The sequence below is a fragment of the Nelumbo nucifera genome, chromosome 1 (genome assembly GCF_055504915.1).
Source record: "Nelumbo nucifera cultivar China Antique chromosome 1, China Antique-T2T, whole genome shotgun sequence".
Classification (NCBI taxonomy): Eukaryota; Viridiplantae; Streptophyta; class Magnoliopsida; order Proteales; family Nelumbonaceae; genus Nelumbo; species Nelumbo nucifera.
Genome location: NC_142649.1, coordinates 129,641,997 through 129,666,883, shown reverse-complemented (window position 1 = coordinate 129,666,883; position 24,887 = coordinate 129,641,997). Strand labels below are relative to the sequence as shown.

The 24,887-nt window shown below is 36.4% G+C and overlaps 2 protein-coding genes across 2 annotated transcripts; one reads left to right on the top strand and one right to left on the bottom strand.

The window, feature by feature from the left end:
* Positions 1 to 2,848: 2,848 nt before the first annotated feature.
* Positions 2,849 to 5,310, bottom strand: LOC104613193 (uncharacterized). Its single transcript, XM_010280917.3, has one exon. It carries the CDS (start codon positions 5,121 to 5,123, stop codon positions 2,988 to 2,990), a length of 2,136 nt encoding a protein of 711 aa, XP_010279219.1. The 5' UTR covers positions 5,124 to 5,310; the 3' UTR covers positions 2,849 to 2,987.
* Positions 5,311 to 16,191: 10,881 nt separating this feature from the next.
* LOC104613192 (OPA3-like protein) lies at positions 16,192 to 24,777 on the top strand. Its single transcript, XM_010280916.3, has 4 exons — positions 16,192 to 16,869; positions 20,490 to 20,624; positions 20,964 to 21,050; positions 24,440 to 24,777. Exons 1-4 carry the CDS (start codon positions 16,741 to 16,743, stop codon positions 24,599 to 24,601), a joined length of 513 nt encoding a protein of 170 aa, XP_010279218.1. The 5' UTR covers positions 16,192 to 16,740; the 3' UTR covers positions 24,602 to 24,777.
* The last annotated feature ends 110 nt before the right edge of the window (positions 24,778 to 24,887 follow it).

Sequence of the window (24,887 nt, the reverse complement as noted above, 5' to 3'; positions counted from 1 at the left end):
CGGACTGCCATGTATGCTAATCTCAAACAACAGAATTAAGTTCGAAGACATCTAATTTTAGAACTGGTGTGCCAAGATGGGGATTTAGCAAAATTTCACCTCGGTAGCTCACCCTCATGCCAACGGGCAGGCCAAAGTCACCAATAGAGCCATTTTGCGAGGCCTCAAAGCTCAACTCTCTCAAGCTAAGGGTCTATGGGTGGATGAAATGCCCAGTGCTCAGTGGGCCTACCAAACTATGATCAAGATAGAAACTAGTGAGACTCCCTTCAACTTGACGTATGGGATGGAGGTTGTCATCCCAACCAACATCTAAGTGCCAATCTTACGGTTTGATACGCATGACAAAGAGGCCAACAAGGACAAGCTACAGACTAACCTTAACCTAGTGGAGGAAGTTCTCAATTTGGCCTACACCCAGACCACAGCGTACTAGTAGCAAGTAGCTCGGTACTATAACGCCCAAGTTAAGAAACGCCAATTTTGAGTTGGCAGCCTAATACTCAAAAAAATTATGGCACCTAAGCCTAGTGTGGAAAAACTGAGTTTAAACTATTAAGGCCCCTACAAAGTCTTAAGGGTTATCAACAAAGGCACATACGAACTCGAAACCTTAAACGGGAGGCAGGTACCTCGTGCATGGAGCATCAACAATCTGCGAAGATACTACGTCTAAGGCTCAAGTGCAGCCTCGACTTACGTAAAACGTAAACCTCGACCACCCGCTTCGGAGACTAGGATAAAGTCGACCTACATTATAAGCACCTTGGCTAGAAAAATTAAAAAGAAGCTAAACCACTTTCAGCTTTAAGGCCCCCTCAAACCAACCTCGAGACACGTTAGCCCGATTTATGCAGGTTGCCCCATCTAACTACCTCAACAGCATTTTGACTTTGTCGATACTCTAATTGACTAGTCCGCTTTTTAGCACCACGACCTAAGTGTACTTTGGTTCAAAGGAAGACCAGTTCGCTTTTAGCACCTCGGTAAACATGCAAACTTGGTCGACTTCTTCACAGTCATCCTCCACCTCGGTTTCAAGCTCCACATCAACCTTGTCGTCTACTCCTTTAAGGATCAACTTGAGGGACATTGCGTTGAAGTCTGCGTAAGTGGAGTGACTTGAAGAGGTAGTTGTGTAGTTTGAAGCCCATCTTAAGAATGACATAACGAATTCCACTCCTAAGGTGTTCAGCCAAATTGCAGAACTCCTTGACGGTTACATCCCGAGTACGGTAGATGTCCTTAGAGTGTCTAATCCACCTCTCTTCGAGTAGATGAGTTCACTCCCATGCCCCAATAATCAAGACGGCAAAGTCCTGCGTAATGCTACCTTCAACCCTTAGGCTTTTCCAACTTTGAGAGCAAATTGGACCGATGCCTACAAAATGATCGAACTAGTCATTCTAGGGCCAAAGACCCACAATGAGCTACTCCCTTTGCCGAACCGACCTTATCTCGATGGCGGGGGGCAATTGATGAAAGGTGATTTGGCCCTCCAATGACATCGCGACATGTGGCACAATATGCCGCCACATGACACCTTGACACCACACAAACAACTGTAGATCTCACCAAGTCAAGGAGGTGCACCCCAAAACTAGTCCAAGCACCTTGTATATAGCTCGGGCACCTCGTCTAGGACCAACCTGTGATACCTTGCCGGTACTGGTCCAAGGGACCTCAACGTGAGGAACGACCTCCCCCGAAGGACTTACTGACATAACTGAGGTCCAGGTGGTGACCTACGAGACATGCTCGTCGACTTCCTCTGCGTGCATCTTATCACTCTCAGGTCCTCTGGAAGTCGACTCTCGCATCGCTCGTTTCGGAGGCAACCGGATAAGGCACGGAAGCCTAGTCCGCGTGTGAAACTACCTCTAAGGACTTCGGACTAATAATTCATGTCCTCCCGAGAATCTCAAACGCGGTGCATAAAACTCATGCCAAACAATGCCTATATAAAAGCGCCCCCATTTTCTAAGAAAGGGGACACATGATTTAGCACCCAAGCTCTCTAGCTCTCTCCCTTTTTAGGTTTCTAAAAATTCCAATTCGCTAGCTTAAACATCGAAATACCTACACTGAGTAAAGCAATCCAAGTAGCCTACCTAATCTGACGTCTAAATTACCATCAACAAGGAGCACCAGATCGCGCAACTAGGAGGAAAGTCATTTATTTGGCATAGTAGAAAACATAGACCATATGGTTCCCACTATAATTTATATGAAAGAGAGTTGAGAATGGAGAAAGGTAATGCAAATTTTATCATTTGTTGAAATGGAAATGGGTGGGTACAAATATGACAAAAAGTATAAATATTGTATCACATATTAGTGCATATAACTTCAAAACTACAAATAAACGATGCAAAACTGAATTCGGTACAAAATTTATATCCAATTCAGATTTGTACTGCAAAGAGAGCCTTAATGGAGAGTGGAGACCATTTTCAAATCATATAAACGAGGCGGCCCATGCATTAAGTAACCAAGACAGGCCCATTAAAATACCAAGATTCCAAGTCCTTCAGATGATGGGTTTAACATCCCTAGTCCATCTGATTTATTCAAACTGGATGGACAGCCTACAGAACTTAATCATCCACATGTGTCTCTGATACGATGACCACTGACCAAGTGACCAGTCCCGTCATGGCGTCATCCCGTGGCTGAAATTAGTGGGCCTGGGCCCCAAGTGCGCCACATGCACGAAATTAGTGGTAAACCCAGCAACTCTCTGTTGTCAGTGGAAGACACTAAAATATTGAGTCCCACGTGGAAAATGCCCATCAATCGAGACCATTAAGAACCAGTTCAATACGTGGGGCCATAAGATATGTTGTCATTTTCTTCGAAAAATTAAAAATAAACTTGATTTAAAATAAAATAAAATAAAAAAGATGTACATAGGGACTCGACAGAGTACAGACTACTACACTCTACACGGGAAAAACGGCTCGGGCGCCAGTTCTAGTCGGCTTTACTTAGTAGCCAATACCAGCCGCGCCGATGCCGATCGTAGGGCGATGAGGCTCAAGATACTCAAGCTTTCCGTTATTCCAGAAACAAGACTCCTGCGCATGCTTAGCCGAGGATCGCATCGGCTCCGACTTGCATCGCGTCAGCACGAAAGGTTCGTACGCCTCTGCATTCACTAGCTTCTGCTCGATCATGTTCGCCATGGATGGCGCCGCCGGTGGCCCATTGGAACATGATTTCCGGGCTGGAACCGGATTTGAACAGGATTTCCGGGCAGCCTGCGGCAGTGGCCGGAGCGGTTGCTTCCGATGGTGTCGCTGTTTCTGCTGCTGCACCTGCACTCCAGGGTTTGTGTCGGTACTCACTCTCCGCTTGCATTCATCTCCGCCGTTCCTCACGGTCGACGCGGTGGTTTGTTTCGAAGGGCGACATCTAACGAAGTCGGTACTGCAAACCCAGGTCTCCTTTGATACCTCCATCGACAGCTTTGGCTCGTACATCATCAACAGCAAGCAATCGGGTAGCACAGAATCTTCTTCTCTCACCTTTGACCTGTCTCCTTCATCATGTTCATGATTTTCTTGTTGTTGCAGTTGTTGCTCCTTTGCATATCTCTCGTAGGTCTTCTCCGTCCCTTTCTCTTTTATTGACTTTTCAACTCCCTCTTCCAAAGCTGCCACTGGGTCTGCTAATGTTGGCCTTGGACCTCCTGGTTCGGCTTCGGGATCCTGTGAAGAGCGAGAAGAAGAAGAAGAAACGCTTGCTCTCCTCGCCTCTTCTGCTTCCTTTATTGTCTCCGTCAAATGGGCGTCTTGCTCTATTTCTCCATCGCTTCTTTCCTTTTCCTGGTTTTTAGGTTCTTCTGGGGATTCAGCTGAAGACCCATTTACCAAGATTTCTTCTTTTGTAAGCTCCATCTTTCTTTCTTGCTGCTTTTCTGGATTTTCTTCTTGTTCTTCATCTGGCTTTTCTTCTTCTTCTTTAGTTGGGTATTCTTGCATTTCGAACTTCTCGTGCTTTTGTGGGTTTTGGTGTTCTCCAATTTCTTCGATTGAGGCCCTCTTATCAGACATTCCCATTTGTCCTTGGTCCTCTTCTAGCTGAACTATTACTTCCCGGAATTCTTCTTCATCTTCGTCTTTTTCCCCATTGCCTTCTTCTCCTTCGCTTTTTTGCTGTTCATCAATACGATCATCTTCGTTGTCATCCTCTCCGTCTTCATCATCGTCTTCGTCGTCGCCGGCCTTTGTGACAGAGGATTCCCAGTAGCGATTAGCCAGAGAAGCCATCTTCACAGGATCAGATCTGCATCTCATCAACAACAGGGCATTTTTGGGTGGAACACAAATGCTCACTCTCCCCTCTTCTTCCTCGCCAGCTACCTCCTTCGCTTCTCCTTTCTCTTCAATGTCGATCACGTGGACCATCTTTAGATTCTTTCTCTTCTCTTCTTCTCTAACTACCAATTCCATCTCTCTCCTCTTCTCCTCCTCACTATCTTGTAAGGCCAGCAACCATCGCGCAAAGACAGTCCCACAGGAACTTGTAGGAGTCGAAGCTGGGGATGTCCTCGCCTTTTCTGCCTTTTCCCTTTCGTTAGTCGATGTACACGAAGACCGGCAAGGAAGGAAACAGTTGAACTCGGCCCCGAAAGCTCTTAGAGCCTCGCAAATTGACAAAGGGATATGAACCCATCTCTGATTTCTGTGCGGTAAGCACTCCTGATGCTGCTGCGGATGAACACCGTCCTGGATTTGCTCTGTTCTTCTGAAACTCCCGTTCCTACATCGCTTCGATCTCGTTCTCATTTTCTTCCCGTGTTTCTTCGTCTTGACGCGAACTTGGCCAATGCAGGTGACTTTCGGGGACGAGGGTTCGGCAGTGTCGAACGTGGAGCCTCTCTTCTTGTTTCCTGTCGGGAACATGGGCGACGCTTGCCCACCTCTCATGCTGCCATGACTTCTAAGTCTTCTGCTCAACGACGACGAGAGAGACGAGGGTTCCCGGAACTTATCCGTGCGACCAGGGCTGAGCATCGATTTAGAAGAAATTTTCATGGATGAAGAGGAAAGTCTCGAAGTGAAGCAGATGAAGAGCTCGCTGCCGGTGCTTCCGCTTCGATGAGGCCTCTCAGATTCCATCGTCGTCGTCGCACACTTCGCCCATTACACACAATATATCAAAACGTAAATTAACCAAAACCCTCTGTTTTTCTCTTAATCTTTTCTAGTTTTGTATATTTAGATAGCTCGAGACAACAATAAGTGCAGATGCAGAGATGAAGCAGAGAGTCAGAGAGATGGAGGGAGAAAACGTGGCACTGGTAGCTCCGAGTTAGAAGCCGTTAATACTTCTTTATTAATCCAATATTACCTAAATACCCTCGGTCTTTCAGGACCCCAGTTCTCACCACCAATCTACGTGGCCGTTCACTCAATGATAGAAAGGATTGCATGTAATGGGGAACACCGTAAGATTCAGAGTGGCCCTACCAATATCTACGTGGTAGTTTATTAACGATAGTGGGAATCATAGGGAGGTTATTAAAAATGATGATCTTCGTCTGAATCTTCGGGTGTCTCGCGATGCAGAATATCACTATTTAGACATAAGAAAGAGACGAATCTAAGGACCGTGCAATTCGTCTTGGAAATATCAACACCCGTGTGGTTAAGTGGTTTTTCTTATTTACACGCCAGTGAGTGGCATTTACGATATTTCGGAGAAAACAAAGGTGACTTTGGTAGAGGGATCACATGACTGGTAGTAGCCTACCCAGAGAGTGCGCAGAAGAATCCCAGAGGAAGAGATATTTAAAAAAAAAATGAAGGGTATCAGATCTAGGAACGTGCACATAGCATCAATTGAGTGAACGATGAATGGAGTGGGCCACATGGGCCAAGCCCACCAAGGCCTAAGGAGCCTCGATGGCAGGGATCCCAGATCTGGTTCTTGTACTGTAGTCCCACCCCCACGGTTGATATTTAAAGGGGACAACATACTGAAATGATACGGTGCAGCTGAGCATACGTGTCTGGGTTGGTGCTGAAGTTAGTTTGTGGATCCATTATATACTCCAACTGACGGAGACGGGTTTCAAGGTGAGGGCTCAAGACCCAAGTGAGGCCCACCCATTTTTTGATACTTCTGGGTTCTGGCCCTTTTTCTGGGAACTCCTTTATGGGAAGGGGAGTAACGAGAGCATGAAAAGAAACCCTAATTTTGAAAAGTCGTTATTATAATAAATGGACATTAATAAAAGAAGAGTTGGGCGTCAAAGCTTATCAAGGTTGGAGTTTGACCGGGCATTTATATCACTAGCACATGGGGACAAAATAAACCAGTCCGATCCAACCGAACCCAACTCTAGAAGTGGGGATTTGAATTTTAAAAGAGCTGAGATTTAGGGCTCGTTTGATAACATGTGTATGAAAAACTTGCTTTTCAGACATCAGACGCGTTTGGTGTAATATCTGAAAACAGATCTAAATCCTATTTTTAGATTTAAAACATTAATCGTATGGGAAAGTTCTTAACGTGCTCAGACGTGTTTAAGAGCTATGAAAAGGTCGAGAATAGCCTCTATACTTTTTTATAATGATGCACATACTCCTGATGACTCCCAAATCCAAGAAAACCCTACTATTGTTTCAGACGTAAAAACCTCCAAACCCACGAAACACTCTCTGCTGTCGTGAACATTGCATGGCGGTAAATTCTTTGCTTCTTCTTATTTCTTCAGATTTCTTACTAGAAAACCTTCATTGTTTTAGGGTTATAGGCGCCTACCAGAAAATCTTCATCGAAGGTACCTTCTTCTTCTTCTTCTTCTTTTTATAGTCGTGTATAATCTCTCTGCTATTTTGAAAGTTTGTTTATGCGTATTTTATTTTTGTTTTGATGCATATTTTGTTTTTTTTTTTATTTTTATTGATGCGTATTTTGCTACTTGTTTTGACTGTTTTCCTATTTTTTCTTGTATGCGTATTCAATAGAAAAGGGTAAATCCCCAGTCCAATGTGGCCACAGATGAGACCAACAGACTCAGAACAAACGCTCGTATGACGTTCTTCCCTGTTCTTCCCTACTCTTTCCTCTGTTCTTCCCACAATGGCAAGAAGAATGGCATAGGTCTTTGAATCAGTTCAAGTGATGAGTACAACCAAAATCTTTAGGGAGTCCATCAGGATTTTTACTTCTGCACCCAACCCATGGAAGAAGGTTGTTTATGAGACGGCTGTGCAAGTAGTTTCAGACGGTTATAATGGGATTTGTTCAATGGTGTCTGGGTTTTGGGGTGTCCTATGGCTTCTAGGAATACCCTTCTGTGTGGGATTTGGCAAGGGTTTTGTCTGTGTTTAGAGAACGAGTGTTATGGGTTTGTGTCATCGATGAATAGAGCTCAAATTTACCAAATAGTGTATTATAGGGGTAAAATAGTAAAATCAGTGCATTTTAGACGTTAAAGGTTTGGTCCAACACAAATAAGCTTAATTATTCAAAACCTCTAAGCATCAATACCTCTTTTCAGATTTCAGATACTTTTAATATGTTTTTAACTTTTCAGACTTCAGATTTCAGATTTATCAAACGCCACCTTAGGGTCCACAACCACAAGCACCAAAACCACATATCGACCTAGTCTAAGTGGGATTTAAAAGAGCTTTTTCTTATTTGGAATTTCTTCAATTAATTACTGTTTCTATATGAATATGACTCTTGCTTTTTTTTTTATTTGGATTTAATTTTTCAGGTTTAAGCATCCCTGGTGTTAGAACTAATCCTGCGAGCTTGACCCACGACCCAAAGTTGGAAACTAGCCACAGAAAAATCTGGAAAAGCTGCAAAGAAGAAGAAAGGAATAAACTAGAAAAGTTAGGCCATGGGGTGAATTCATTTGGTTTAAGTATTTAGAGTTTCTACAGAGAATGAGTTATTATTTTTCTAATTTTTCTCAAAAGAATGAGCTTTATTATCTTTTTATTTCTTTTAAATACATGTTGAAATTATTTTCAGGATTTGGGCCAATTTATTTATACATCAGAAAAAAGAATTAGAAATGATAGGATCAGAAATGAAGTCACCCATAGAGATATACAAGCATATCCAAGTGATAAAATGAGAAAAAGTAGATTAACGCCACATTTGGCATTCCTTATTTTAAGGACTTGTCTAATTTTTTCAGTTAAAAGCTCAATGTTCTTAGAGGCATTTTAACTGCAAAAAACAAATAAGTCCTTAAAATAAGGAATGCTAAATGCAATCTAAGATAGATTGGTTTATTACAAGTTGAAAGGGTTAGAAATATAAAGGGTATACCCAAAAGAACATTATTAAAAATAGTAAGAAATTATTTAAGCTCCAACAATTTAACAATGGATATAACATTAAACAGAATGGGCTGCTGAATCAAGATTCATGTAACCGACCCCATACTTGATGATGATGATGATGATGAGAAAATTGGAAAAGAAAGTTTTTGTCTTTTGGAGATAATTAGATTGATTCAGCTTATATGCTAATTAAAATATGTCTATTGAAATATTGATATCAAAATGAGTGCTTTTAACAATTCTGACTTACTAAATTGTGTAAAATTGAAATTTTGGTTGAAATTGATAAATGATGCAATGAATGAGATTCTAGACATAATAAGCCCTTAAAATGCTCATTTAAAAAAGAAAAGAATACATACCAAGTCGCTTGGCTTCCCAATTGGACACTCCGCAATTATTGGCAAAAGTTGGATTTAAAATCCTGAGTTTGTTGTAAAGTTCTTCTATGGCCATATTCTTAACCATGAAAACTGCACTGATGACCAATAAATATAACATTTCCAATTGGGCTTCTTTCTCTTACATTATAATCGGATTACATTATGCAGATTCAAACAGGCCCAAGAAACCTGCAAGGTGTAGGTCGTAGCAAAGACTTGTATGGGCAATTGGTTTTCTGAATAGGTGAAAGGGGGCCTTGTATGGGCAATTGAGAATAGAAATCTCGTGTTTCTGGATTATTGTGACATTCTTTTTATACTACTTTCCCATGAATAATTGAACTTAGTGGCTCATGCAATGTCGTTAACCTACACCAAGGTTCAAAGTATTGCAATGTGTATGTAACTATGTACCATATGATATTTCAGTTTTCAGGGTCACTAATACATGGATGACAATTCCTGATTTCTTCTTGCTGGTACTCTTGGATGATTTGAATCAATGAAATAGCTTATAAGTTTCATAAAAGAATAAAGATGAAATATTTTGAACTTCGGTTGTTTAACAATCACTGTAGTGTATGTGAATACAAATTTTTAAGCTGAAAAACTAAAAACCAAAAGAAAGAAAGTGTAAGGCGGCATTTGATAACACTTTTCAGACCTCTAAAGTCTGAAAAGGTTGCTTTTCAGATGTCACCTTTGTTTGGTATGCCCTCTTATTAGTAGATCTGAAATTTAAATTCAGATCTTAATTGATAAGAGGCGGATCGGGTCCTTAATGTGGTTAGACGCATTTCAGAGGTGTGTGAAAGACATAAATGTCCTCGTAGAAATTTAAAATGACATGTTTTGTCCTTCAAATAAGTTCGAAAATTAGGTCATTCGAACCCTCACTGTGACCTGAACGAAGTTCCACCGCTATCAAACTCTCTCACAAGTATGGTTTCGATTTGCAGAGTTTGATTTATTCACATTCTCTTCCACAAGTTTAGGCTTCGATTTCTTTCAATTCTTGTTGTTTCTTGCTTGTGCAATAAACCACCACCGGTTATTCGTTTTTCTATTTCTACTTGCAATCTCTCTAATGGCGTTCTCTACGAACATTTTGAGTACATCCTTTTACCATTTGCCCATATACTCGTTCATTTCCAAAACTTTTAATTCCGTTTGTTTTCAATATTCGCCTTCAAATCTCAATAGCAGGAAACCAATCTCGATGCGATCGAGTTTAGTTAACAACTACCTTTTTCTTTTGTTTCCCTTTTGTTTGGGTTGTAGTTATGTTCTCTTATTTATGTGTTTGAAATGTTGAATTTGTCAGTTTTTTGATGTATTTGAGACCTCATGTATTCATGTTTTCGATGGTTGGTTTGCCCATGATAACATTTCTAATAGTAGGTCTGTAGCTTACATCTTGGTTTTCCTCTATAGCATTTCTAGTAGTATGTCTGTAACTCTATTAATTTCTCTCCGCAAATAGACTACTAAGAATTCAACAGCTATCGGAAAGAATTCGTTTTCTATTTGAAATTTCAAATATAACTTTTCTTTTGCTATTTGAAATGTTTATATAAATATCTTATTTTTTTATTAATTAAACATGGAATTTATTCATATTTTTAATGTTATTTGATTTTTAATAATTTATTTTTATTTTTCTATTTTTGGATAAATTTTATTTGAAGTAATTATTAATTATTAATTTTCATTGATTATTTTACTTTAAGTGAATTTTTATTAGTTATTAAATTTTTATTGTGTTATTTATAATTATTTATTATTTTTAGTATTTATTATTTATTTTATTATTTTTATTCGTGTTATTTCAATATTATTACTAATTATTTATTTATTAATTATTAATTTTATTAATTTTTATTGATTATTTTAATTTTTAATCATTTTAATATTTTTTATTAGTGAATAATTATTTTTATTAATTTAATTGTGTTATTTATTAATTATTAATTATTTTTGGTAATTATTATTATTTATTATTTATTTTATTAATTTTTTATATGATTTTAATATTATTTTGAATTGATAAATTATTTTATATGAAATAGTGCTAACTGCATTCAAAATTTCAAAATAGCCTATTCTAGGGGTAAAATAGTAAAATAAAGCAATTTCAGATGTTGCAAAATTGATCCAACACAAACAACATTATCTATTCAGAGCCTCAAAAAAGTAGAAAAGCATCTATGCCTCTTTTCAGATTTCAAACACTTTTAATATCTTTTTAACTTTTCAAACTTCAGATTCCAGATTTATCAAATGCCACCTAACTAACTACTTAAAGCGCTCAATCAAGTGTCCTTTTTTTTTTTTGAAAAACACCCACAGGCTAATCCATTCAACTTCAACTTTCAGTTACATCTAAATGATAAACATCTAATAGAAAATCTGGCACAAAAGACGAAGTTTTAAGGGATGAGCAAGGCAGTGCAAATTTAGCCAATTTATGGGCTGCCTTGTTACAAGATCTAGGAACATATGTAACTGAATAGTTAGGAAGGTGGTTTAATATGAATCAAATAGCTATTTATGATGTTTATCTTATCAAAAGATTCATGAGTATAAAGTAGGTTCCTATTAATGTATCAATAAATAAATAAATAAATATAAAGGTCCATGTTAGGGTCGTACTCTAGCCAATCAAAGCTGCCATGTGATTGTTGTTGTGTCCCGATGGTAGGTGATCCAAGCATCCCCATAGGCAAAATCTCGGACAAGAGTGAAACACGCAATACCCCCACCTCACTGATCAGCATTCCAGCCAAAGAACATGAGATCGCCCAAACACCTCATTGAGCGGTCTCCTCCCTTAAGTCCCACAAGGGACGTGATCAAGTGCACCATGACACTCGGCTATTTAAAGACATCTCCCCTCAAAATACATTCTCTCCAATCTCTTATGCTCTCTAATCTTTTTGCTCCCTTGCTTCCTTAACCTTGTTCGGCTTGGACCCGCTCGTCCTTAACGGCTTGGCCTAGCCAACCTTTTTTCACATCTTATTGACATGAGTATCAAAGTGCCTTCCCTAGGGACCTCCTCCTCGAAACCTCTGACAACATTTAAGTTGTAGGTTTCGCTCAACACACCACATCGTCCTATCACCTCAGCTCATCCAACTTGATAGGACTTTATCTATAGCGTGTCCACCTCGGTTCGGACATTATCTATCCTTAAATGGTTTCAAATGAAATCAGACTATTCAATAAGGGAGGACCCTTCGATTTTTTTATCTATTACATTTGATAATGGATCATCTTCTAGAGTAGTATTAGTTGTCAAATGAGCTTATCTACTCCTTCAGGATATGATTATTAGACGAATATTGAGCATCAACTATGTTATTTGGACCTTTTATACTGGTCATTCTAAGAAACTAGTGTAAGAGCACATGTCATGCACATGTGCAAATAAGTATTGACCATATATGATACTAGCAAATTGGATATGCTTTTACATGTAAAAATTTTAGTTGTTGCTTATGATGATGATGGTAATAATATATTTTCAAATCTTCTACATTTTTATATTTTAATGTATAAATATAATTCTTATTTATCACACTTTTTTTTTTGTTTAATATGATAAGTATATAATGATAGATATGTGATCAAATGTTATGATATCAAGGACTAACATAATTGGCCTAAAAGTTTGGGTTTATTTTAAATTTTGTAATTATATCCATCACTAATGAAGACAATTTTTCTTTATCACAGTTATTTTTCTTTTTCTTTTTTTTCCATTCTACTTCATGGGACCACAAAACAGGGGCAGCCCATCCCCTAGATCCCATAAACCCCCTAACCCTAGTGGCAATGAGATTTGACCCTAGGTCTTGATTATAATTAACATTTATTTTTCTTTAATATGATTGATATAAAATATTAGAGATGTGCCCAAATGATTTCTACAAAATCTATGTATTTTTTGTATTTTTATTTTTTCTTATTAATTATGACATCAAGTGTTGACACATTTGGCCTAAAACGTTGAACTATTGACTTACCACCAAACAGGAAAACAAATTCACTTTTGGGTTAGTCTTAAATTTTGTATTCTATTTCCATCATCAATGGAAACAATTCTTGTTTATCATGCATATTTTTCTTTAATATGACTAATATAAAATACTAGAGACGTAACCAAATTTCTCTACAATATTTTCTAGTTTTTTTTTTGTATTTTTGTTTGATATGATGAATATACAATATTAGAGATGTGCCTAATATTTCTATAATTTTTATTTTTTACAATTTGTATTTATTTATATTTTAAAAGTTCTATGATTTAATTATAACATCATGGGTTAACTCATTTGACCAAATGGCTAAATTTCTTAATTGCCTCTGGGAGTTAAGGACAAAAGACTGATTTTGTTTTTGGATCAGTTTTAAAAAACATGGGTTTTATATTATTAAAATATTGAATATAGATCTAATCAATAGAATTTTTTGTCAAAAAAATATTAAATATAGGATTCAATAAGAGAAAGGATGTTAATAACTTCAACACAAGACTGAATGAGGTGAAAAGTAATAGTTCAAATTAAATTCTCTACCCTTACAATTAAAGGTGACGAAAATCGCAAATAAGTGTATCTTATTCAATAATAAAATCCAATGAAAGATAATGAGAATTAATACCATAAATATAAGACTTAATAAGAATGAATTGGATGAGGTGAAAAACAAAAGAAAAAAAATCAGGGGTATATTAACACATCAGACCATCACTAAAGAAGAAATAATCCTTTACCAACACCATCATCATAGTTCATCAATCGTGTTTGCCCAATCAATATGCAATTTGGGTTGGGTTGGGAATTTATTAAATTTTCATCTCTCTCTCTCTCTCTCTCTCTCTCTCTCTCTCTCTCTCTCTCTCTCTCTTTCTATCTATCTATCTATCTATCTATCTATCTATCTATCTATACACACACACACACACATATCTATCTATCTATATATATAGATAGATAGATAGATAGATATGCTTCTTTTTAATGTTTTGGGTTTTGGGCTGGGTCAAGTCATTAAGGTAGACCCAATCCTAAACTGATAAAGAAAACATGCAAACATGGCCCTAACTAATCAGGCTTATAGGGTTAGTAAGTGATAAACCCAAAAGTGATTATGTTATTAATGAGGCTTATCAGGTTTGATAAGCTTTCTAATCCTTTGGTTCTCCTCAAAATATTGCATATGTTCCCTATAAAATGCCACATCTTATATGAAGGAGCCCAGATTTGTTGTAGCCTTGTAGTAATGACCATCAGTGTGGGCCCAATAACAGGTTAGCAGTTGTAAGGCTACACATTTGGAAGTCTTTCTTGTTGGGCTCAATTTGGAAGGGGTACAAATACAAATATGTAGAGTACAAATATATACAAAGTAATACAAAATACAAGCTTTTGCACTCTACATTTTTGTATTTATATTCCTTCCAAACTGAGCCTTGATGACTAATGGAGAGGCGCAAAACTACATATTATGTAGCTTCCCTCTCTTTATGTCCTTTCCCCCTCAAACTTTTTTATAATAAAATCTCATTTTTTTATGTCTCTCTCATCTCTTAACTTGTTTCTCTCTTTCTTTTTTATTCTTTCCTATTAATTATGTGACTATTTTCTCTTTTATGTGCCTCTTTCTCTAAACTCTTTCCTAATGAAGTCTAACTTTTCATTTTCTCTATCCTCTCTATACCTTCTCTCCTTTAGATTCTCTCTCCTGTTGGTTGTAAGATTTTTTTATGTGTAACTAGTAAATTTTCATTAAATAAACCACCCAATTTTGGTTATGTAGTCTTTCTCCCATGTCTTTTTATGTCCAGCTTTTTTTCTAATAAAGTCCAATTTTCATTTTCTTTTTCCACCCATAACTTCTCTCTCTCTCTCTCACGTCCTTTTTCTTTTTTGTCTTTTTTTATTATGATGTCAAATTTTTATGCTTTTCTCTTTTTTCTCTTATATGGTTTCTATTTCTCCTCTATCCACCATCTCCTTTTAAATTCTCTCTTATTGGTTATATGGTTCCTTTGCTTTATTTTCTTAAGTAGTAAATGTGTCAATTCTTTGCACTTAGCAATTTGATGATAGTAAATAATATGTTTTCAAAATTTTTTACAATTATTTCATATTTCTATATCTATAAAAATTATTCTTATTTTGTCACACTTATTTTTGTTTAATATGATGAATATATAATATCATAGAAGTGCCCAGGTGTTTTCTACAATTTTTTTTTTATATTTTTTGTAATTTTGTTGACTCGTTAGGAAAGTAATTCCATTTTGGGTTGGTTTTAAATTTATATTTTATTTCTATCATCAATAAAAACAATTATTTTTTGTTATATTTAATTCAATGAAAGAATGGAAATTAATACCCTAAATATAAGACTTAATGAGAGGGAATTTAATGAGGAGAAATATAATAGTTCAAATGACATTTTGTGACCTCACAATTAGAGAATGACAAAATTCAAAAATAGAGATATTTTAATGAATATTAGGATTCAATAAATGTTAATTGGAGTTAATACATGTAATATAAGACTTTATGAGAGGGATTTGAATGAGGAGAAAAGTGATTGTTCAAATTACATTTCTATCCTTACAATTAAATAGGGCATAAATTCAAAAATTGGGATATTTTAATCAAGCATAATTATACACTCTAGTTCACACTTCTAATAGGAGTATAGTATATAGATTTTTCTACAAAGGTGTTTATTTAAGTGGCATGTGAAAGTTTTGGAGGGGTATTTAAAACTTTTCATAATTCAAGAAGTAGTAAAGTGATGCAACTCGATAACTTAGTGGGGGTTTGGAATTTACCCAAAAAAAGGGAGAATGTCTGTTCATCCCACCCCAAAATTCTTAACCACACTGTACAGGTGGAATGAATCTCTAATGTAGATTGATGCCAAATCCATAGGAAGCTGTAATTTCAGATTTATGCGATCACCTAAAAATAATTCCAATGGTGAAACTTGAAAGAATAAAAGGAAAATTTAATAAGAAAATGGTAAATTGCAAAAAGGTACCTATAAGTTGGGAGTAGTCTTACAAACTTGAAATTCATTTTTTTTTTTTTTTTTATAATTTTTACCTTTGGACTTCTTACACAAACAAGCAGCTACAAATTAAGCATTTGAAAGTGAGACTAAATAGATCTGGGTGAACTTACTTGTCGTCGTTGATTTGCATAAAAAATTTGAAAGGTAGAAGGTAGAAGATGATGAATAGTGAATAAAGAGAATCAAAATATGAGCATTTTCGTAATTTTATCTCCCACTAAAGTGTTAGTATAGTGGGGTTGCATTTGAAAGCTCTAGTTATAATTTTATAAAGTTAGATTACCCCGAAAGTGCAATACTAAAATGGCATATTCGAAAATTCTTGACACTAAAGTGATAATACCCCAAATTACAAGTACCTACCTATAATTTACCCTAAAAATTCTCACGACCATATGGACATGGAGCAGCAAAAGCCAACATACCCTAAGCCCCTAACCAAGCTCGTACAGACTGTTAAGCGCAGAGCTGAGTCGATAATGGCGGTGGCGTGTGGCAACTGCTGATTCGATCTCCCACTCTACGGCACCCGGAAGTCCTTTTCTCGGTGTGGCACCTTCCTGCTGTCCTATGTTGCATTTGATGCTGTTTGAATACTGAAACTGAATAGCCCAAGAGGAAGATGCTCAACCAATCCCAATCCCTTACCATTTCCCATCTTTTTTATTATTAATTAATGCCACATGGACAGTGCAAAGTTTCGCGGAGGCGAAACCTCCAAAAGGCCAAGCCATCGCGACGAATTATTGCTTTCTGCTCATGCGCACCAGCCTTCCTCGTCAAGTGAATCGTCTCCAGAATCTGAAATCCGCCAACAACCGTCGCTCCTTCTCTTCTCGTTTATTTAACTTGTCGCCCATCTCATACACTCCAATTACCGAACAAGTTGTGAGCATTTAATTCAAATCCCGCAATCAGAAATAAAGAATTAAGAGATAGGAGATATGATTCTCCCTGTTGTGAAGCTCGGCACGCTAGCCTTGAAGACAGCCTGTAAACCCGTTGCCGCAAGACTCAAGAAGGAGGCCGGGTTGCACCCAAGGTTCCGACAGTTCATCATTAACATTGCACAGGTTCGCTTTGATTTCCTTATCTATTCTTCTTCTTTTTTTTTTTCCATTGTGCTTGTTTGATCGCACTATATTCGAATGTTGCTTCTTGTTTTGTGTCAGCTTCTACGGAGTTGGGTCTTTATTTCATTATCAATTCCATTTCGTGATTTGGTCCACTTCAGATGCCCATTTTTGTTCTTGACGAATTAACAATTGGACCTTTCCTTGTGCTTATTACTAACATCGATGAACGGTCCTGAAGCAATAGCTTGTTAGTCCTAGATCAATTAAATCAATTAAATTTAGATGGGTTTGAGTGAGTTTGTGTAATTTTATATGGATTCATCAAGAATCTGAACTCATGCGTCATCAAATCATGTTTTACTAATGTTACATTTCATTTTGTTCATATGAAATTTCATTTCCTTGAATGTGGTTCTATAGCTTCCATTTACATTTACTTATATCTTGGGTGTTCAATAATGAGATTGAACTATAAGTTAACGCTTTATGTAATACCATGTTGAGATAAAATTATTAGAAAGAAAATGAGAGATATCAAAGAGCTGAAATTGTGCAAGAGAACCATTGAACGAAAGCTGTTCTTGCAGGACTACTTGTTGCAGAATGGTTGAATATCTGTTTAAGAAAACCTATCCTTTACTTTCGTTTTTAGTGCCTATAAAAATCCTGAGGTTGAAGCAATTTCTGGGGTATTCAAATATGTACTTTATATGAATAACAGAAGTTAATTGCCAAAATCCAAATATGTGGTTCCATATTGAAATCCCTAGTTTTTCATTAACATATGCTAATGTGAAGCATGTAAGTGCGTGCACACACACACACACACACACACACACCCCCCTGTAAAGAGTTAAACAATTCTTCCTTCAGATGCTTTCTTTTAATGGAAATTTAAGGTTAAAAAAGAGTTCAACCATTTTTTTCTACAATGTGTGATTAATTAGTTTCCATGTCGAATATTTGTGAGAGGTAAAGTCAGGTGAAGCCTATGCATATTTATTCTGGATGTTGACTAGTCACTAGTTTCAAGTTACTTGGGATAGGTGTTCCCTTTTGGACATTTGAAACCTGTCATCTTGATTTTAGCATATTCTAAATTATCCTCTTGGTTAAAAATATTATGAAAGAAACTTGTAGAACCTAATTTATCAAAAAAAAAAAAAACATGTAGAACCTAAAGTAGTATTTATGAAGAAAGAAAGAGAAGTAGAAATAATATGCTTTTTAGATATCAAATATGTTTTATTGTACTTACATGGTAGCTTTTACCATAAGTTTGTAGGTAAGTCCCATGTGGATATAATAATAATAATGTAGAAACAAATGATGGGTTTTGATTGTCAAAAGGCTCACAAAAAGCACAAGGGGCCTTCTAGTGCTTGAGGCACAGGGCAAGGTGCAAACATTTTTGTAACAAGGTGCAGAATTTTTAAAAAATTAAAAAATTAGTAACACATAAAAATGCAAGCCATAATTTTGAAAGAAATTAAATGTTAAAAAAACTATTGGCTCACATTAAAAAATTAAAATGCATAAGCATAACATATAAAACATATTCAAAGTGAAAATGTACAAGTGAAAGCAAGCATATGTAGATGCCAAAGCTTTTCAAGCACTCAACAATACAAGCATGTGAAACTTTCAATTTGTTTATTTATCTTGTTGCATTACTTCAAGTAGCTAGTGTGATGTTTTTCTTGATAAGTAAGGTATTTTGTATTAATAGAGGGAAAGACTCCTTCAACAGAACATGTACAAGTCTGTATAGACCTGTAAAAAGGTGGAAGATAAAATTTATCCCCTCTTTAAACTTCAAAATTATCATCAAATATGATTCCCTCCCAATGAGTACAAAAAGGTAGATGTTTGAAATGCTGTAAATCTTGTAGCAGCTAGCCTATCCATTTACACATTTATCTGTACAAAAACGATGTTAAACATTTGGCACCCTAGGAGATTGTGACCTTCTGCCTCCATAAAGGCCCCTTGAAACAAGTCCAAACAATTCTATGTGAGAGTCTGGGGCAGTGCCCTGACCTAAATTTTGGTTTATGTATAAAGGGTTGGTTTTCAGATTTTAGTTGCAGTTCATTCTATCTTAGGATTAGGGATTGGATATTAGCTCTATTTCCAAGAACCAAGGCTTCCGATATTTGAAATTGAAAAGTGTTTTTTTTTTTTTTATAAAGTTAATAGACCATTACTAGTTTACAAACATCAATAAAAGGTAATTTAGAAGTTGATAAGCCATTACAAAGGTGTAAAACACATAACACTCTACCAAAAACACAATTAAAAAAGTACATCTTTGGGCCAAGGCACAAGGCACACCAAGCGCTTGCCTAGGTGCATGCCTGGTTCATCTTTTGAAAAGGGCTGCACCTGGATTCAGGTGAGGCATATGCCTTAAAATGTGCCTCACCGCCTAGGTATACCTTTTAAAACATTGGGTTTTAAGTTGGATCCATGATATCTTCAACTAAAGTTTCATATGTCACATGTTTGTTGGTTGCAAGGTTCAAAATGCACCTGGACCTGTTTTTTATGTTTTTTTTTTTTTTTTTTTTTTTTTTCTGAAACTGGTTCAGAGGGGCCGGTTTAAGGCCAGTCTACCCTCTGAACCACTCGCTGACCCGAAAGATCCCCTGTAGGGGGGTATCGGGAAGGCTCCAATACGATATGTATTGGCTGATACAGGCCAATACGTGACAAAATTTTGATCCTTGGTTGGTTGTATTCAACTAGAATATTGCTTACATTTTCTTCGTAATATCTTTTCATATCAAAGCATGCCAAGATCATGCTTTCTCAATGTAAAAACAATTATCTTATTTGTCCAAGAAGCACAAATCAAGGTTCAAAATATCGAAACAGGTTGATATGCCGGTAGGGTCGTATCAGCCTGTATCAAGGCTCGTTTCTCCATTTTTTTTAGTCTTTTTTTCAATCTGGTTCAGAGGGGTCAGTTTAAGGCCCGTCTACCCCTAAACCATGGTCTGACCTGAAACACCCACTGTAGGGGCATATCGGAAAGCCCCCAATATGATACGCATCGGCTGATACGTATCGAAGTTTTGATCCTTGGCACAAATATTCCATTAGATACCCATCTTTCACAAGCATTCCAACAAATTGCAAAATGGTGGTATATCCTTCCCTCTTTTTGTTAATGAAAGTTATCTTTGTTACTTTCTTGCAAAAAAAGGTCAAGGCATGTAAAAGCAAAATGGTCCTACTCTGTTACTTTCTTGAATGAAATGAAGGTCCTCTCTTTTATGTTATATGCAACTTGTCTTCATGGCACTGGTGTTATTTGTAGAGAATTCTGTAATGTGCTATGTGCATATTAGATGTTACTACAGTGGGTGATGCTTATGTTTTTTATCCCTCTTTCAAGTTCCAGTTCCTTGTCCTTTCTTAACCCTCATATGGTTATGTTTCTTTTTGCCTTCTCTTTTTATCTTATGCACTATATTCTGTTTATGGCCCTCTTAACATAATATTGGTATTGTTTACCTTTGGCTGCTGATGGTTGTCTACTTGTCTTTTAAGTTAATCTTTGAGTTTAGGAGTATATGGCCTTCCCTAATTAATGCTGCTACTGCTGGAATCAGGCAAACCATCGGTTTACAACAACCATGCAGAGACGCATATATGGTCATGCAACTGATGTTGAGATCCGGCCACTAAATGAGGAAAAAGCTGTTCAAGTTGCTTCTGATCTTCTTGGAGAGCTCTTTGTGTTCACGGTAGACTTTCTACCCAAGTATACTACTACTTATTTTGGTCTCTGTTGAAAACAAATGTTCAGATTTGACATGATCTGATAAATAAATCAGCACACATATAGTGAATCATGGGCCCATGCTTTTCATTTTACCTGTTAAATGATATAAACATCCAATTATGATTTTCTATGTTCCTTTTCCTTCTGGACAGTCAGGGAAGTAGCAGTATTCAGAAGCATAAGTACAGTTTCAATCTTTCTTGCATTAGGATATATCCTTCTTGTTTAGACATTTAAGCTAATTTATGATTACAAACTAGATTGATATTCCAATTTTTTGCCTGCCTTTCTATATCCTCAGGTTGCTGGAGCTGCTGTGATTTTTGAGGTGCAAAGAAGTTCTAGATCAGAAGCCAGGAAGGAGGCATTACGCAGACAAGAACTGGAGGTAATGTTAAATGTTTCAAGTTTTTCCTCTTCTATATGACACAGAATACTTTGATGCAATCTGTCTTTGCCATATTTCATGTAAAGGCCTTCTTTACAAGTCTCATAAAATGCTGAAGGGAATGAACTGCTGATTTCACTTATTGTAAAGAATTGGCTTATACCTAATTACTTAAAGAATTGTTCTACTTAATCAGACTTCAGGATCTTGGACAATAAAGCTCTTTTAGTTTTAGAATAACTAGTACTATGAAGTATTATTGATTATTCTACATAATTTACTCTTCAAATTGGCGAGGCTTTATTGTGATAAGTCTTCATGTACTTAAGACCTGCTGCCATTCTTTATGTGCAGCATAGTGTGTTTTCTTTTCAATGAAATGCATACAATTATTTTTCAAAAAAAAAGTGGCACATCATCATCTTTCCTTTCTATTCCAACTCAATGTGAACCATTTACTTATGCAAAGTTGTTCCTTCATAAACAGTAGTTATTGCAACCAGCTGGTTGGTAAGGTCTCCTGCTGGTCGTAGCGTAGACTTGGGATCGAAACCCGCCTGCACCTGGGTTGGGGGATGGTCTACCCCCCGTTGTGTAACCCTTCAGAACATATAAAATAAATGAATAAATAAACAGTAGTTATCTATGTTATAATTTTTATTCTTTCCTTCAACCATTTCTTCAATTATAATCCAAGACCCATGCTGCTTAAATATACAAACTTTTCTGAGGTCCAGGATGTAGCACTGATGATTCTTTTAAATACCTTTTCCTCTTGCCTCTTAAACTGAGATCATTTAGTTGTTAACTCTCAAAATTTTCACCTCTTAAACATATTTAGATTCTTTTGCACATAACATTTTCTCCAAATCATGTTTTTCTTATCTCATCTGATGTAGGAGGAAAACCAGCTAGTCAAGTTATGGCCCAGCCTATTATATCAGTCTAGAAAACAAGATATTGTGTTATTGTCAAATATTCCATTATTTATTGAAAGGACATGCTATTTCAAGCCAGCGAAAGACTAAATGGCTCAATCTTTTCCACTTTATTTTTTACCTCTTATTTTGGCTTAAATGATGTGCTAAGATATTGAATTTTTTTTATTAATTTTTAAGTTGTTAGAAAGCATATTCAACTATCAAAAAGCCTAAAATTCTGTAGTACAATTTGAGTATTTTTTGGCTGCTTTATGTTGAAAATGAAGAAATACAAGGAATGGACAGGGATCAACTTTATTTTTGAGTTCAAATGTAAAGTATGTTACAAATAGGGGGGGTAGAACATTTTAGCCTATACTTGGGTTGTACAAAAGCCTTGTACATATATTTTCTGTATATAATAAATGAAGATTTAGTTACTGATCAAGGAAAGTTTGAAGAAATACAAGATGGTATTATTTTTCTTTCTTTTCATTCATAAGTAGTTCCAAGTCAGTTTAAATTTGTCATTGTTGATTCTCCACCAGCCATAAAGTCAATTTCAAGAAAGTAAGAATGTTTTGTGTCAATTCCACTCAAATACCCCTATTTACTAATATTCCATGAGTAAAAATAGTTAGTTTTTGAATGTTGAACTGAAATTGGTGGAAAGATCTTAAGTTTTTCTTTTTTATCAGTGACAGCAGTTAGATTTTATTAAGATATGAAAAAACCCCCACCTATAGGGTTGTAGGAACCAATAAAATAGAACAGCTACAAAATGACATGTACCCATGCATATTCATTCTTGAAAACTTGTTACAAGTTCCAAGTTCACTCTAGGCCTGGAGCCCTCCAATCAATTCAGTTCTGGTAACCCCAGGATGTGCGGTAACTAATGGAGTTTTAACTTAAATTGATAAATAGCGAAATAGGAGATTAACAATCCAGCTAAATTTCTTGGAGATTATCATCAGGTGTTCAGGTTTAGACTTAGCATACAACTTGGTCTGATATTCAAGACAATCCTGGCCACAAGTTATGGAATTCATTCTTTTATTGATAGAGGACTTTAAGGATAGGGGTGTTAACAAGCAAATCTATAACTGGCCACTGTTATTTCCCCTCACTGTGAGTCTTGGGATTGTTGTTCCACTATGCAGGTTCTGTATAGATGATTCTGAGCATCATGACCCACAAAATATAATGACTCAATAGAAAACAATTTGAACATAAAATGAAAGAAAAGATTCAAATTAGTAAATATATAATTGTTTCACTGTAATATTTTTTTCTAAAATTTATTTGAAAGCAAAGTTGCGTTCTCTTTGAAGATGAATATGAGCCAAGAGGAAACGTGGCAGATGGTAAGATCAACTCCCTACCAGTCTTCCACTGGAGCTTTATGTGGCTATTGAGAGCTAATGCATAACTCAATCAAGCTCTTGTATATTTTTTTTTTTAATGTAACTAAAGCATGAATAGTGGTTAATCCCATTTAGCAATAAATTAATCTTTTTTGGGTATTTGTCAGATATGAAAGAATGGGCACAAATGGGCTCTTTTCCTATTCAGATAGATATAAATGCATGATCCAGATACAGTTCAATTATTATTTGGGCCCAATTCTTAACAATTGAGGTCATGTGTGTTGAGTAATCAGGTGTCAATGAATAAGCTAATAGAGGACCATTGTTTTGCTTGAGTGACAGGTTAGTTTAGCATATATATGCTTAAAATTGGAGTTGATACCATTCTAACTTTAATTGAAGTAAATTAAATCCAGTAGCATATTAGAACCTATCCATGTATTAAAATGCTCAGCTTCTAAGAAAGTCTTGATTGTAAAGATTAGATCTTTATCTTATAATAAAACTACTTAAAAGCATCATTTCCATTGATATACAAGTCAATTTAGAATGTTTAAAAAAATTGTAGCAAATACTCTCTTTAAGGACAGTATGGTGGAATCACTCGTCTAATTAATGGACCTGAAGGTGTGAGCTAGGTCAGACTGATAAACCTAGTGGATGTAGTTCCTTACTGACCTGGGATCAAATCCAGCCTTCATCACCCCCAGCCCCAAATTGCCTAGAGAAAGAAATAATGGATAGAACCTTGTAAAAGGAGAAAATAAATGAGCTATATCTATTTCATCATGAACTCTAGCAGTCTGAGAGTCAGAGGTAGAAATGTCAATTGTTAAATTATGCACATTGCTTTACTTTGTACCATCATTTTTCCTTCAATAGAATAGTTTGAGCTTCTATTGTTAGAGCAAGAAGGAAAAATCCCGAATCTGTTCTTCAAGGCTTCAATTAACAAAGTGCATTTGCAACTGCTGAACTTCTTTTGCTTGTTCATTCTGTTTTATTTCTTTTCATATTGATTTTGGACCCCTTTTCTCAGCGAGGAAAATCCATTTCGCTGTATGTTAGCATTCTAGTGACCATCTGATTCACTTTTCAGGCAATGAAGCAAAAAGATGAAGAACTAGAAAGGGAAATCGAGCTTCTTAGACGCAAACTTGAAGAGCTAGATCACCTTTCCAAGGGACGAGGTCTTTCTGGTATTCTAAATTTCAGGCATGCTCATGCTATTGAAGATGATAAATCAGCAAAATCTGCATAGAAAGATAATCAAAGAGTGATTTTCCACCTCTTCCTCATCACGGTGTCAGTTTAACAAGAGTTTAAGCAAATACTGAGATTCTAGTGTTGACAATGAAAATTAGCTTTTAAGATGAGCATGCGGGAGACTGTGATAGATATGAATAACACCAAATCATGAAAACAAAGTTCAAAGTATATCGATAGCGTATCGTTCAGTATCGGTCCTTTTTTTGTAACTTTTACTTATTTTTCGATCTTGGTTCAGAGGGGCTGATTTAAGTCCGGCTACCCTCTGAACCAGGCCC